The 16,771-nt window shown below is 39.9% G+C and overlaps 2 protein-coding genes across 2 annotated transcripts; both read right to left on the bottom strand.

Annotated features, from left to right (window-relative positions):
- Positions 1–7,676: 7,676 nt before the first annotated feature.
- LOC117379891 (olfactory receptor 142-like) lies at positions 7,677–10,226 on the bottom strand. Its single transcript, XM_033976592.2, has 2 exons — positions 9,298–10,226; positions 7,677–7,912 (listed from the first exon to the last, which is right to left on the bottom strand). Exons 1-2 carry the CDS (start codon positions 10,209–10,211, stop codon positions 7,867–7,869), a joined length of 960 nt encoding a protein of 319 aa, XP_033832483.2. The 5' UTR covers positions 10,212–10,226; the 3' UTR covers positions 7,677–7,866.
- A 4,369-nt stretch (positions 10,227–14,595) lies between these two features.
- On the bottom strand, positions 14,596–15,543 carry LOC117379890 (olfactory receptor 142-like). The gene has a single exon (XM_033976591.2). The coding sequence runs from the start codon at positions 15,526–15,528 to the stop codon at positions 14,596–14,598; it is 933 nt and encodes a 310-aa protein (XP_033832482.1). The 5' UTR covers positions 15,529–15,543.
- Between the last annotated feature and the right edge of the window lie 1,228 nt (positions 15,544–16,771).

The following is a 16,771-nucleotide window of genomic DNA, read 5'->3' as shown; positions in this document are numbered from 1 at the left end:
CATCAGCAACCTGTGTGTACATCATAGTTTGATAACCACATTTACATGACTTTAATTAAAAACACACATTGCACTTGTGTGCACTTTAAAGCAGGATTCAGCTTTAAAATAAGCTCTAAGAAGTTTGTTTCAAAAAATACAAAATGACATTCAGCCATTTCAGATTCATCAGTAAAATTCTATATTTAAAGTTTATCAAAGGAAAAGCAATTACTAAAACATCTATAAAACACAGCCTTAACCCTGGGACAAACAAGGAAAATAAACTGGATTTCTTTTCTTCAGTTAGATGCGTTATTGTAAAAATATTTAAGGTTTAAGATTGCTGAGTTGAGACAACAACAAAGGTAAAACATTTACAACTGTTTAAAAGCTGAGAGAGAGGAGGTACTCATCTCAGCTTAGACCAGATCAAGGTGCTAAAACCTGCTTTAATTTTGCTCAGCCAAAGACCCGCCTCTAAGTGAAACAAATCAATAACCAATCACCTTTCAAAAGCTTTGGGCACTATGGATCTAAAAATAATCTAGAGAAGAATGAAGCAATTGAGAGTGACTGCCCATACAGACAATTTAAAAGTGGCTGAGTCAGGGCTTGAACCAACAACCCTAGCATTTAAAGGCAAACAAACCAAGTTTATTTGTACAGCAATTTGTACACAAAGTAATTCAAAGTGCTTTGAAAGATGTTATAATCACAATACAACAAATCAAAACATGAATAATCACAAACAATCATTATAAAATTAAGACCATTTCTAAAATAAAAATAGGGAAGTTTGGAGAACCTGATGGTTATACCCCGGGATGGTATAAAACTTTGAAAGATTAATTGTCACCCATATTGTTAAAAACATTTAATTAGATAATCTGAAATGGGAAAATACCTCCATCATGGAAAGACACTGTTATTTCCTTCATTCCAAAGGAGGTTAAAGACCAACAGGATTGTAGCTGCTATCAGTCCATCAGCTAAATCTAGTCTATCATTTATTTACAGCTATTTTAGCTTGATATATTCAGAGCAGTGTGGTTTTATCCAGAAAAAAACACACAGTAGACAATGTAAGATATTTTCTACCTGTGATAGAACAAGTAATTAGGGACAAGACTCAATAATAATAAAGGCTTTTCAAAGACTCTCAAAGCTCTACACTATAGTCATTATTCATCCACTTCCACACTTGGTGATATAGTAAGCTACTATTATAGCCACAGGTGCCCTGGGGCTGACTGATGATAGCGAGGTTGCCGATCTGCACCATCAGCCCCGCCGACCACCAGTGTCAACCCCTCCGAACACCAGCCACTGTCACTCAAACAGTAATGGTCCAATTGGATGTCTTTGACTCAAATGAAACTTTCTGTACGAAGTACTAAAAAAGTTTGGCTTTCAAGAAAATTTAATTTCACAAATTATATCTCTTTAGCTTGTGTTAAGGTCAATGGGAATATCTCAGACTTCTTCCCCCTGAAGAGAGGGACTAGACAGGGGTGCCCGATGTCCCCTTTTCTATTCGCTCTCTATATGGAGCCCCTTGGTCAACTCATCAGACAGACCAAAGAGATTAAAGGTATTGCTGTGGCTGAGGAGCAACAAAAAGTTGCAATGCCTGCTGATGATGTTTTGGTCTTTTTGGGGGACCGTGACAAATAATTCGTGGAACTGATGTCTTCATTGGCCAACCTTGGAAAGAACTGAACAAACGATTTAGATGAGCAGCAAAACATCTTCACTCCCACAACTTTTTGTCCAATCAACAGATTTTACTTTTGGCTTTCACTGTGGATCAAACCTGGATGACTGAGGGATTATTCAATTCAATTCATTTAATTCAATTCAATTCAATTCAATTCATTTATTTTTGTAACGCCCAAAATCACAACAACAGTTGTCTCGAAGGGCGTTCATGTTTTGGTTGATGGGGGAAACCGGAGTACCCGGAGGAAACCCATCCAGACACGGGGAGAAACATGAAAAACTCCACACAGAAAGGCCTGGTGACCCGGGGATCGAACCAACCTTCTTGCTGTGAGACATGAGTGATGGCACTCAGTCACCGTGCCGCCAAGACACAAAAAACAAAACAACAGGAAGAATCAGACACAACAAGAAAAATCAGACACAACAAGAAAAATCAGACACAACAGGAAAAATCAGACACAACAGGAAAAATCAGACAACATAAGAAATCGGCCAGGAGACCAGACGAGGAGGAGGAGAGCCGTGCGAGGAGGAGGAGAGCCAGGCAAGGAGGAGGTCCAACTGTCATCGGGGCATCTGAAAGAGATACACTCCACAGGGGGAGTGGGACAGGGGACAACATGTGAATAGCATTGCTGATGAGAAAATAGGGCAAAGTAGAGGATAGTGCTCAGGTTGCCATACTTCCCCCAGCTAGTTACTCCTACTGCAGCTTATCTTATCCCGGGTTTTAATAACCCTAACTCCCTCACTAAGTAACCTGGTCATACGCTATACCGAAGAGGAAGGTTTTAAGCCTGGTCTTAAATACAGAGACTGTGGGGGCCTGTTTAACATCAGCAGGGAGTTGATTCCATAGCACAGGAGCTTGGTAACTGAATGCTCTCCCTCCCACTGTACTTTTGGACACTCTAGGAACCACTAATAGTCCTGCATTCTGAGAGCGGAGTGCTCTGTTTGGCTGGTACGGGACAATAGCATCTTGCAGATAGGATGGGGCCATACCGTTTAGGGCTTTGTATGTCAGGAGGAGGACTTTGAATTTGATTCTAAGCTCGACAGGAAGCCAGTGCAGATATTTTAGTACAGGACTGATGTGGTCTCTTCTTTTAGTTCCTGTTAGGACTCTGGCCGCTGCATTTTGGACCAACTGGAGGCTCCTTATAGTACTTTTGGGGCAGGCGGCGAGCAGGGAATTACAGTAATCAAGTCTGGAAGTAACAAATGCATGGATGAGTTTTTCAGCATCGTTTTTAGGTAAAATATTTCTAATTTTAGTTATATTTCGCAGGTGAAAGTATGCGGTTTTACAAGCTAGGTTTATATGGGCTGTGAATGAGAGATTTTGATCAAATAGGACTCCAAGATTTTTTACAGTAGGGCTAGAAGCTATATTCACATTGTCGAGTGAGAATATCTGGTCTGACAGAGAATCTCTTTGACCTTTGGGACCAACGACAATGACCTCTGTTTTTTCAGGATTTAAGAGCAGGTAATTCAAGGTCATCCAGGTTTTGATGTCCTTCACACAGGCACTGAGTTTATCTATTTGATCAGTCTGATTTGGTTTCATTGATAAGTACAGCTGAGTGTCATCAGCGTAGCAGTGAAAATTAATGCCATGTTTTCTGATAATGTTACCCAATGGCAACATATACAGAGTAAATAGGATTGGACCAAGCACAGATCCTTGTGGAACACCACAGGCTACTTTAGAACAGGGAGAGGTGCTCTGGTTTATACTAACAAACTGGTACCTATCTGATAGATAGGATTTAAACCATTTGAGGGCGGTCCCTCTGATTCCAATGTCACATTCTAACCTCTGCAGTAGAATGTTGTGATCAATGGTGTCAAACGCTGCACTGAGGTCCAGTAGGACCAGGACTGAAGCCAGCCCGTTATCAGCAGCTAGTAGTAAATCATTTGTTACTTTAAGCAGTGCAGTCTCTGTGCTGTGGTGAGCTCTGAATCCAGATTGAAATTTTTCAAATATATTATTGTCCTGCAGGTGGCGGCAGAGCTGTTTCACCACAACTCGTTCTAGAATTTTTGAGAGGAAGGGAAGATTAGAGATAGGTCTATAGTTGACTAATTCATCAGGATTTAGGTTAGGTTTTTTCAAAAGGGGTTTAATCACAGCATACTTAAAGGACTGAGGAACGTAGCCATTTTCTAACGACATATTTAATATGTTATGGATGGAATCTATTATTGGGGGAGGGCTTCTTTGAGGAGTCTGATTGGAATAGGGTCGAGCAAACAGGTTGATGGTTTTGACGACATGATGACTGAGGTAATCTCCACCTCATCAACAGGAGTAAATTTATCTAATATTATTAGAGGGTCCATATGGGATATTGGCATTACAGACTGGATTTGCTCAGAGCTGATTTTTGGAGTAGCTTTGTTAATTTTGTCTCTAATGGTTGTGATTTTGTAATCAAAGAAGTGAAGAAAGTCATCACAACTAATGTTCGAGGGGATAAGAGACTCATTAGCAGTGTGGGAGTTTGTCAGCCTGGCTACAGTGCTGAACAAAAATCTGGGGTTATTTTTGTTTACTTCTATTAGATTTGAATAGTATCTAGTTCGGGCTTTCCGCAGAGCGGCCTTATAAGTGAGCAGGCAGAGCTTCCATGCCTTCAGAGACTGCTCAGAGCGCGAGCGGCGCCAAAGCTTCTCTGTGCGTCTTACATGTTGTTTGAGTGTCCTGAGCTGTAACGTGTACCATGGAGCCGGAGGTCTTGGTTTAATGCTTTTCTGTTTTAGCGGAGCTACAACATCGAGAGCAGATTTTAAGGTGAGCATTGTTCTGTCAACCAATCGATCAGTGACAATTGGATTAAAATTATTGCCATTGTCACATGACATATCTTTCAGTAATGGCTCAATAATTTCTTTAAACTCTGTAACCGATTTATCTGATAATGTTCTTTTCATTATAGTTTTTTTCCGTGGGGCTGGATAGTCTTTTAGTATAAATTGAAAGGTAATTAAGAAATGGTCAGAGAGTATAGGGTTTTGAGGAAGGACAATTAGATCATTAATCTCAATACCATAGGTTAGAACGAGATCTAGAGTGTGATTGTGACAGTGAGTCGGCTTATTCACACTCTGGGTGAAACCGATCCCATCCAGGAGTGCACCAAAAGCATTACTGAGGCAATCACTGCCGTTATCTACATGAATGTTGAAATCTCCGACTATAACAATCCTTTCCCAGTTCAAGACTAAACTTGAGATGAAATCAGAAAACTCTGTCAGGAAGTCGGCATATGGACCAGGAGGTCGATAAATTATTATAAATATAACAGCTTTTTGGTTTTTCCAATTGGGGCACGTAATGGAGAGTGCGAGGCTTTCAAAGGAGAGGTAAGTATAGTTGGGTTTGGGGCTGAGAATTAGACTAGAATGAGAGATGACGGCCACACCACCACCTCGACCTGTGCTCCGGGCACTCTGAAAGTTCATGTGACTTGATGGTGTAGATTCGTTTAGTCTAACATAATCATTTTCCTGAAGCCATGTTTCAGTTAGGGCTAACAGATCAATATTAAGATCGCCAATTAGTTCATTTATTAAAAGAGATTTGGAGGAAAGAGACCTGATGTTTAGCAGTCCACATTTTACACACTTATCATTTTGTTTATTCGCGGCACATTTATTTATTTTTGTTAAGTTATGAGATCTGACAGCTTCCTTGTCAGAGTTTAGGGGTGTTTTATTTGTGCTTTTTGTACGTGGGGCACACACAGTCTCTGTCTGTTTGGAGCTGTTCCCTCTGACTGAGTTGTGCTTCACTGGTCTAAACTGCTCCCTAACGTCACTATCACTGTCACTGTGCTTCCCTGAGCTATTCTGCGTGCTAGTCTTACCTGGTCAATCTAGACTAGCAATCATATTCTGAGCTAACAGGGCGGAGCCAGCCTGCGTGGGATGGATGCCGTCTCTACGTATAAGCCTAGGCTTCCCCTCAAATGCCCTCCAATTATCTATGAAGACGACACCATTCTGCGGGCACCAATTGGTCAACCACTGGTTGACTGCTGAAAAGCGGCTGTACATTTCACAATTGGTGTAGGTTGGGAGGGGGCCAGAGAAGTACACGGACTCCGACATCGACTTAGCCAATTGACAGACTGCAGCTATCTGTAACTTAACCACCTCTGACTGACCGCGCCAAGATTATATTATACAGATAATCTTGGGAAGTTATACAGTTACAAATAAGAAATATAACTAAAACACAAGTGATGACTATGAACTATTCCATTTCTAAATCTCGATAAGTCAAGTACAAGCTGAATTTTTAAAATACCTAGGAATAAATCTCACGAAATACATCTCTGAATTGTCAAATGCAAATTATGGCCCACAATCCTTAGCAATAAAATCTGACGTATGGAGATGGAACCTTGTCCCATTCTTGAATTTAAATTCAAGGATTATATAGGGGCCCCACCCTGGAGCCAGCCCTGGGGTGGGTGCTCGCCATTGAGCGCCTGGTGGCTGGGCCTTACCCCACAGGGCCCGGGCGGGCTCAACCCAAAGGAGAGACGTGGGGCTGTCCTCCCGTGAACCCGAGGAGCCATGGAAGGCTGGTGTGAGGAGATCTGGGCTGCAGTTGAAGGCAGGGGCTTCGGCGACCGGATCTCCGGACATGGAGACAGACTCTGGGGACATGGAATGTCACCTCATGGAGGGGAAGGAGCCTGAGCTTGTGCGGGAGGTTGAACGCTACCGGCTAGTGTAATCGGCCTCACCTCCACGCGGAGAGGATCTGTAGCATGCACAGGGTGGCTGGGCTCCCTTAGAGATAGGGTGAGTAGCTCAGTCACATGGAAGGAGCTCGGAGTAGAGCCGCTGCTCCTCCACTTTGAGAGGAGCCAGCTGAGGTGGCTCGGGCATCTGCTCAGGATGCCTCCTGGATGCCTTACACATTGAGTAAAAGTGGGAGAATTAAGGAGGAATAGTTCTTTGTAACGAGGACTGAGAAAATATCTGTAGTTTTCAATGGACTTCCACTACCTCATTGACATGGAGAGAATATTTCTGGAAAAACATTATACGTCCTCCTCCATGGCCTCCCCGAACTCATCCAAACTCCAAGTTGGGCACGCTTGTCCTGCCGGTACACGTCGGCTGCCTCAGGAGTCCCACAAGTCAACAAGGCTCGATTGGACTCCTTCTTCAGCCTGACGGCATCCCTTACTTCCGGTGTCCACGAATGGGTTTGGGGATTACCGCCGCGACAAGCGCCGCCTCCCTTACAACCACAGCTACGAGTGGCTGCGTCGACAATAGAGGCAGAGAACATGGAACCCCCCTTTATTCAGAGATATGTCACTGTAATGATGCTAACCTTTTCCAATAAAAACATAAATTTAAAAAAATTAATAAAAAAGGAAACAAATATGTATCTCAGCTTAACAAATGTTTCCAAATTAAAAAATTATTACCACTCACCTTTCAAAAAGCTTTGATCTGAGGATCTTTGATTAAAAAAAACAAAAACAAAACTTTGATTAAAACTGCCTGAGTTGTTTGAAATGCCAACTGAAAAGACTAGTTGTATACACAAATAAAAAAAAGAGAGAGAAAAAACAGTTGTATATCCAATTCAGTACCGCTGAAAGTCCTGGACTGTTGGTGCTCTGGGTGTTTTGGTTTCAAATGAACATGTCCTTTGATGTTTTCCAGTCAGGTGAAAGACCTCACCACAGCACTCAGATTGCTCTTATCAAGGTGACAAATTACATCCACCTGAACACTGATGTAGGCAAAGTCTCGGTCTTGATCATTTTAGATCTGAGTGCTGCTTTTGACACTGTAGATCATGAGATCCTCTTACAGAGACTAGAGGACTGGGAGGGCATCTGTGGTACTGCACTAAACTGGGTTAAGTCCTATCTAGAATACAGGGAGTACTTTATTGAAATTGGAAACTGTGTCTCAGATAAAATGTCTCTGACCTGTGGGGTGCCCCAGGGTTCAATCCTAGGATCCCTGTTGTTCAGTCTCTACATGCTGCTGTTAGGCCAGTTAATATGCAGCAATAATGTGTCCTACCACAACTATGCAGATGACACTCAGATCTATGTCTCACTGCAGCAGGTGAATATGGACCAGTGGATTCACTCTGCCACTTCATCCAACAGATCAGTGTGTGGATGCAAAACAACTTTCTCCAGCTAAACTCAGACAAGACTGAAGTCATAGTCTTTGGTCCACAGAAACGAAGAAGTGTCTGCAGTCACCTACAGTCTCTCTCACCCTCTATAAATATATAAGCTATATATTTAGAGGTAATAATGGATTGACTTGAACTTTAATAGTCACATCAAATGAATAACATCTATAGCTTTTTACCATCTAAAAAACAATGCATCATAGGTATACTGTTAAAACCCGACTTGGAGAGACTTATCGATGCATTTGTCTCAAGTAGGTTAGACTACTCTAACAGTCTGCTCATCCGCTGCTCCAAATCCAGAACACTGTTGCTCTGGTCCTGGCTAGAACCAGAAAGTATGAGCACATGAGTCCAGTGCTCAGGTCTCTGGCTCAGCGAATAGACTTTAAATCAGCTCTGCTTGTGAACAAGTCTATCCATGGCCCAGCACCAAAGTACATCTTCCACATGTTAGAGCCATATGAACCATCTCACACTCTGAGGACTTCAAGGAACGGCTTCCTGCTGGTGCCAAGAGTCAGGACTTAACATGTTAAATCAGCATTTCAGTTTTATTCAGCTAAAACCTGGAACAGTCTTCCTGAAGATGTGAGACAGGCTTCTACTTTGATAATTTTAAAGTCAGGCACAAAACGGCTTTCTTTAGATGTGCAAATAAGTGAAAGGTTTTTATTCTGCATTTTCTATTTTAATGTTAATTTTATGATGATTATTTGTGATAATTTATGTTTTGATTTCATGTATTGTGATTTTAATGTCTTTCTTCTTCTGTAAATCACTTTCAATGACTTCATGTATGAATTGTGTTGTAAAACATAACATTGCCTTCCCTTGTCTACTTTATGTCATAACCCTAACAGTAGCTCTCATCCAGTGACCCCAACTCTCACTTCTCTCTACCAATGTAACGCGTAACGCCGCTTTAATCAATTTCAGTTTGAGAATTTGTCATTTAATTCAAATATATGACTCATAGGTTTGTGTCATTACAGTACTAAGTAAAATTATCTTTGTTAAATAAATCATTGTTCAAATATTTTTACTGCGATCTGCCTGACTGCAACTTTTATTATCCAAATTGTATTGCCCCCAACTTTATTGTGATAAAACCATTTCCCATATTCTCAGCTCCAACATTTGAATAGCATCTTTTTCACTAATATTAACTGTGAGGCTTATTTTATTTTATGTTGTTTTTGTTTTTTTTACCTAGGATATAGGTGGACATACAGATAATGATGAATGGACAGTCTTTAATATTCTATTTATTTCAGCATATATGGAAACAAATTATTAAATAAACATTTGTACATACAATTACATTATACAATTTACAGATGAAATATACACAAATCTTGCCTTAACAAACATTTCCAATTTAGAAAATGGGTTTACCCAAAAGTGTCTTTTTACACGAGCTCCGTATTTTGGACATTTTCAGTCCATACATGACGGGGTTAAACAGCGGCTGCACTGTTAAAAAGTACAGAGAAAGTATAATTCGGACGAGATTTGGGACAGAACTCATATTAAACCTGCTCTGAATACTTTCAAAACCGACCCCAAAAGAGAAATTAAGCAGAGAGGCCAGGTGAGGTGTGCAGGTGCTGAGAGCCTTCTGCCGTGTCTGTTTGGAGCCTCGGAAACACACTTTAAATATACGAAAATAAGTAAAAAGAATCAGACTTGACGGTGACAAAGTGATCAGGAACAAATGAATAAACCCATATATATTATTAACAGTGGTGTCGAAACAGGCCAGTTTTACAACAGAATAGTTATCACAATACACTTTGTTAATAATATTTCCACACAATGGTAAGGGGGCACTGAGAGAAATCAAAATAATGATTGCTATAAATAACAAGAGCCAGGTCAAAGCAATGAGGATGAAAACTTTGGTGTGAGTCATTTTTGAGTGATAATGCAGAGGGAAACAAATAGCCAAGTATCGGTCATATGACATAACAGCTAATGTGTGAAATTCGACGTGTCCATAAGAAAACATAGAAAAGATTTGTAAGAAGCAAAACGGAGCTGGAATTGTGTGAAAATCTTTGAGAATTTGAAGCAGGAGAAATGGGAACAACGCAGTACTGCCATAAAGTTCATTCACAAATAAACTACAGAGAAACAAATACATTGGTTCATGTAGCGTCCTGTTCAAACATATAACAACAATGAGGAGCAGGTTGGAAAGCACTATAAGAATATACACAGACATTATAATGAGGAAAGACAGCCATTTAAAAGGGCCAGTGTCAAAGTAGGCTCCCAGGGTGAAATGGGAAACTTGACTGAAGTTACCCATAGTTGTCCTTTTGGTTTGAAAACTCACCATTAAACTTAACTTCAGCAGACTATAGTAAAGATGAGTTAAGAAGGGACTAAAGCAAGAACAACATTAGCATAAAATGACAAGAAAAAGTAGTAAATTACAGCACACACACATAATCTTGACTCAGAGAAGGGCTTTAACAGGAATAAGTGTAAACCAAAACATCAGCAACCTGTGTGTACATCATAGTTTGATAACCACATTTACATGACTTTAATTAAAAACACACATCACACTTTATGAAAGGATTCAGCTTTAAAACAAGCTCTAAGAAGTTTGTTTCAAAAAATAAGAAGGATTTTATAGTGATTTTGTTCTTGGACTTAGCAGCACTGAAGACAATGACATTCAGTCATTTCAGATTCATCAGTAAAATTCTGTATTTAAAGTTTATCAAAGGAAAAGCAAATACTAAAACATCTATAAAACACAGCCTTAACCCTGGGACAAACAAGGAAACTAAATTGGATTTCTTTTCTTCAGTTAGATGCGTTATTGTAAAAATACTGAAGGATTACGATTGCTGAGTTGAGACAACAACAAAGGTATAACATTTACAACTGTTTAAAAGCTGAGAGAGAGGAGGTACTCATCTCAGCTTAGACCAGATCAAGGTGCTAAAACCTGCTTTAATTTTGTTCAGCCAAAGACCCGCCTCTAAGTGAAACAAATCAATAACCAATCCCCTTTCAAAAGCTTTGGGCACTATGGATCTAAAAATAATCTAGAGAAGAATGAAGCAATTGAGAGTGACTGCCCATACAGACAATTTAAAAGTGGCTGAGTCAGGGCTTGAACCAACAACCCTAGCATTTAAAGGCAAACAAAGCAAGTTTATTTGTACAGCAATTTGTACACAAAGTAATTCAAAGTGCTTTGAAAGATGTTATAATCACAATACAACAAATAAAAACATGAATAATCACAAACAATAAATAACAACAAATAAAATTAAGACCATTTCTAAACTAAAAATAGAGAAGTTTGGAGAACCTGATGGTTATACCACGGGATGGTATAAAACCTTGAAAGATGAATTGTCACCCATATTGTTAAAAACATTTAATTAGATAATCTGAAATGGGAAAATACCTCCATCATGGAAAGACACTGTTATTTCCTTCATTCCAAAGGAGGTTAAAGACCAACAGGATTGTATCTGCTATCAGTCCATCAGCTAAATCTAGTCTATCATTTATTTACAGCTATTTTAGCTTGATATATTCAGAGCAGTGTGGTTTTATCCAGAAAAAAACACACAGTAGACAATATAAGACATTTTCTACCTGTGATAGAACAAGTAATTAGGGACAAGACTCAATAATAATAAAGGCTTTTCAAAGACTCTCAAAGCTCTACACTATAGTCATTATTCATCCACTTCCACACTTGGTGATATAGTAAGCTACTATTATAGCCACAGGTGCCCTGGGGCTGACTGATGATAGCGAGGTTGCCGATCTGCACCATCAGCCCCGCCGACCACCAGTGTCAACCCCTCCGAACACCAGCCACTGTCACTCAAACAGTAATGGTCCAATTGGATGTCTTTGACTCAAATGGAACTTTCTGTACAAAGTACTAAAAAAGTTTGGCTTTCAAGAAAATTTAATTTCACAAATTATATCTCTTTAGCTTGTGTTAAGGTCAATGGGAATATCTCAGACATCTTCCCCCTGGAGAGAGGGACTAGACAGGGTTGCCCGACATCCCCTTTTCTACTCGCTCTCTATATGGAGCCCCTTGGTCAACTCATCAGACAGACCAAAGAGATTAAAGGTATTGCTGTGGCTGAGGAGCAACTAAAAGTTGCAATGCCTGCTGATGATGTTTTGGTCTTTTTGGGGGACCGTGACAAATAATTCGTGGAGCTGATGTCTTCATTGGCCAACCTTGGAAAGAACTGAACAAACGATTTAGATGAGCAGCAAAATATCTTCACTCCCACAACTTTTTGTCCAATCGACAGATTTTACTTTTGGCTTTCACTGTGGATCAAACCTGGATGATTGAGGGATTATACAGATAATCTTGGGAAGTTATACAGTTACAAATGAAATATAACTAAAACACAAGTGATGACTATGAACTTTTCCATTTCTAAATCTCGACAAGTCAAGTACAAGCTGAATCTTTAAAATACCTAGGAATAAATCTCACGAAATACATCTCTGAATTGTCAAATGCAAATTATGGCCCACAATCCTTAGCAATAAAATCTGATGTATGGAGATGGAACCTTGTCCCATTCTTGAATTTAAATTCAAGGATTATATAGGGGCCCCACCCTGGAGCCAGCCCTGGGGTGGGTGCTCGCCAATGAGAGCCTGGTGGCCGGGCCTTACCCCACAGGGCCCGACCGGGCTCAACCCGAAGGAGAGACGTGGGGCTGTCCTCCCGTGGACCAACCACCTACGAGAGGAGCCATGGAAGGCTGGTGTGAGGAGATCTGGGCTGCAGTTGAAGGCAGGGGCCTCGGCGACCGGATCTCTGGACATGGAGACAGACTCTGGGGACATGGAATGTCACCTCATGGAGGGGAAGGAGCCTGAGCTTGTGCGGAAGGTTGAACGCTACCGGCTAGTGTAATCGGCCTCACCTCCACGCGGAGAGGATCTGTAGCATGCACAGGGTGGCTGGGCTCCCTTAAAGATAGGGTGAGTAGCTCAGTCACATGGAAGGAGCTCGGAGTAGAGCCGCTGCTCCTCCACTTTGAGAGGAGCCAGCTGAGGTGGCTCGGGCATCTGCTCAGGATGCCTCCTGGATGCCTTACACATTGAGTAAAAGTGGGAGAATTAAGGAGGAATAGTTCTTTGTAATGAGGACTGAGAAAATATCTGTAGTTTTCAATGGACTTCCACTACCTCATTGACATGGAGAGAATATTTCTGGAAAAACATTATACGTCCTCCTCCATGGCCTCCCCGAACTCATCCAAACTCCAAGTTGGGTACGCCGCGACAAGCACCGCATCCCTTACAACCACAGCTACGAGTGGCTGCGTCGACAATAGAGGCAGAGAACATGGAACCCCCCTTTATTCAGAGATATGTCACTGTAATGATGCTAACCTTTTCCAATAAAAACATGAATAAAAAAATTTATAAAAAAGGAAACAAACATGTATCTCAGCTTAACAAATGTTTCCAAACTAAAAAAATAATTACCACTCACCTTTCAAAAGATCTGAGGATCTTTGATAAAAAATAATAATAATAAAAAAAAAACTTTGATTAAAACTGCCTGAGTTGTTTGAAATGCCATCTGAAAAGACTAGTTGTATACACAAATAAAAAAAAAGAGAGAGAAAAAACAGTTGTATATCCAATTCAGTACCACTGAAAGTCCTGGACTGTTGGGTCTCTGGGTGTTTTTACTATCTAAAAACAATACATCAAAGGTATACTGTTAAAACCAGACTTGGAGAGACTTATCGATGCATTTGTCTCCAGTAGGTTAGACTACTCTAACAGTCTGCTCATCTGCTGCTCCAAATCCAGAACACTGTTGCTCTGGTCCTGGCTAGAACCAGAAAGTATGAGCACATGAGTCCAGTGCTCAGGTCTCTGGCTCAGACTTTAAATCAGCTCTGCTTGTGAACAAGTCTATCCATGGCCCAGCACCAAAGACCATCTCCCACATGTTAGAGCCATATGAACCATCTCACACTCTGAGGACTTCAGGGAACGGCCTCCTGCTGGTGCCAAGAGTCAGGACCTAACATGTTAAATCAGCATTTCAGTTTTATTCAGCTAAAACCTGGAACAGTCTTCCTGAACCTGGAACATTGCCTTTCCTTGTCTACTTTATGAAATAACCCTAAAAGTAGCTCTCATCCAGTGACCCCAACTCTCACTTCTCTCTACCAATGTAACGCGTAACGCCGCTTTAATCAATTTCAGTTTTGAGAATTTGTCATTTAATTCAAATATATGACTCATAGGTTTGTGTCATTACAGTACTGAGTAAAATTATCTTTGTTAAATAAATCATTGTTCAAATATTTTTACTGTAATCTGCCTGACTGCAACTTTTATTATCCAAATTGTATTGCCCCCAACTTTATTGTGATAAAACCATTTCCTGTATTCTCACCTCCAACATTTGAATAGCATCTTTTTCACTAATATTAACTGTGAGGCTTATTTTATTTTATGTTTTTTTTGTGTGTGTGTTTTTTTTTTTAACCTAGGATATATGTGGACATACAGATAATGAAGAATGGACAGTCTTTAATATTCTATTTATTTCAGCATATATGGAAACAAATTATTAAATAAACATTTGTACATACAATTACATTATACAATTTACAGATGAAATATACACAAATCTTGCCTTAACAAACATTTCCAATTTAGAAAATGTGTTTACCCAAAAGTGTCTTTTTGCACAAGCTCCGTATTTTGGACATTTTCAGTCCATACATGACGGGGTTAAACAGCGGTTGCACTGTTAAAAAGTACAGAGAAAGTATAATTCGGACGAGATTTGGGACAGAACTCATATTAAACCTGTTCTGAATTATTTCAAAACTGACCCCAAAAGAGAAATTAAGCAGAGAGGCCAGGTGAGGTGTGCAGGTGTTGAGAGCCTTCTGCCGTGTCTGTTTGGAGCCTCGGAAACACACTTTAAATATACGAAAATAAGTAAAAAGAATCAGACTTGACGGCAATACCATGATCAGGAACAACTGAATAAGCCCATATATATTATTAACAGAGGTGTCGAAACAGGCCAGTTTTACAATAGCATAGTTATCGCAATACACTTTGTTAATAGTATTTCCACACAATGGTAAGGGGGCACTGAGAGAAATCAAAATAATGACTGCTATCAATAACAAGAGCCAGGTCAAAGCAATGAGGATGAAAACTTTGGTGTGAGTCATTTTTGAGTGATATTGCAGAGGGAAACAAATAGCCAAGTATCGGTCATATGACATAACAGCTAATGTGAGAAACTCTACGTGTCCATAATACGTAATACAAAAGATTTGTAAGAAGCAAAATGGAGCTGGAATTGTGTGGAAATCTTTGAGAATTTGAAGCAGCAGAAATGGGAACAATGTAGTGCTGCCGTAAAGTTCATTCACAAATAAACTACAGAGAAACAAATACATTGGTTCATGTAGCGTCCTGTTCAAACATATAACAACAATGACGAGCAGGTTGGAAAGCACTATAAGAATATACACAGACATTATAATGAGGAAAGACAGCCATTTAAAAGGGCCAGTGTCAAAGTAGGCTCCCAGGGTGAAATGGGAAACTTGACTGGAGTTAGCCATAGTTGTCCTTTTGGTTTGAAAACTCACCATTAAACTTAACATTAGCAGACTATAATAAAGATGAGTTAAGCAGGGACTAAAGCAAGAACAACATTAGCATAAAATGACAAGAAAAAGTTGTAAATTACAGCACACATATAAACAGGGCTTTAACAGGAATAAGTGTAAACCAAAACTTCGGCAACCTGAGTGTACATCATAGTTTGATAACCACATTTACATGACAATAATTATAAACACACATTGCACTTTATAATCAGCTGCAGTTTTAAAACAAGCTCCAAAAATGCTCTTTCCTAAAATAAGAAGGATTTTATAGTGATTTTGTTCTTGGACTTGGCAGAACTGAAGACAATGACATTCAATCATTTCAGATTCATCAGTGAAAATTCTATATTTAGACCTTTTCAAGGAAAAAACAATTGCTAAACACATCTATAAAGCACAGCCCTAACCATGGGATAAACAAGGGAAACAAATTATATTCCATTTCTTCAGATAAATGTGTGTAGAAATACTGAACTTTAGACAAAAACAAAGGTATAACATTTACAGTTGTTAAAAAATCTGAGAGAGGAGGCACTCATCTCACCTTAGTCCAGATCAAGGTCATAAAACCTGCTTTAGATAAAGACCCGCCCCTAAGTAAAACAAATCAATAACCAATCACCTTTCAGGCTTTGGCCACTATGGATCTTCTCTTTTAAAAACTTTGATTAAAACTTCCTGAGTTGTTTGACATGCCAAATGAAAAGACTACTTGTATACGCACATAATAAATATACATAAAAACAACAACCTTAGCATTCAAATGTGTATCCACTTTAGTAACACTGAAAATTCTGGACTGAGCTCTTGGTTTCCAAATGAACAACTCCTTTGATGTTCTTCAGTCAGGTTTAGAGACAGCTCTTATCAAGGTGACAAATAACATCTGCCTGAACACTGACGCAGGCAAAGTCTTGATTCTGTTAGACCTGAGTGCTGCTAAACTTGTTTCTCCTATCTAGGAGACAGGGAGTACTTTATTGAAATTGGTAAATGTGTCTCAGACAAAATGATCCTGACCTGTGACGTGCCCCAGGGCTCCATCCCGGGACCCCTTTTGTTAAGTCTCTAATTGCTGCCATTAGGGCAGTTAAAATAAAACAATAATGTGTCCTACCACAACTATGTAGATGACACTCAGATCTATGTCTCACTGCAGCAGGTGAATATGGACCAGTGGATTCATTGCATCCAG

Source organism: Periophthalmus magnuspinnatus, chromosome 13, assembly GCF_009829125.3.
Source record: "Periophthalmus magnuspinnatus isolate fPerMag1 chromosome 13, fPerMag1.2.pri, whole genome shotgun sequence".
NCBI lineage: Eukaryota > Metazoa > Chordata > Actinopteri > Gobiiformes > Gobiidae > Periophthalmus > Periophthalmus magnuspinnatus.
Note: the sequence above shows the minus strand (reverse complement) of the source record. Positions and strands in the feature narration are given on the sequence as shown.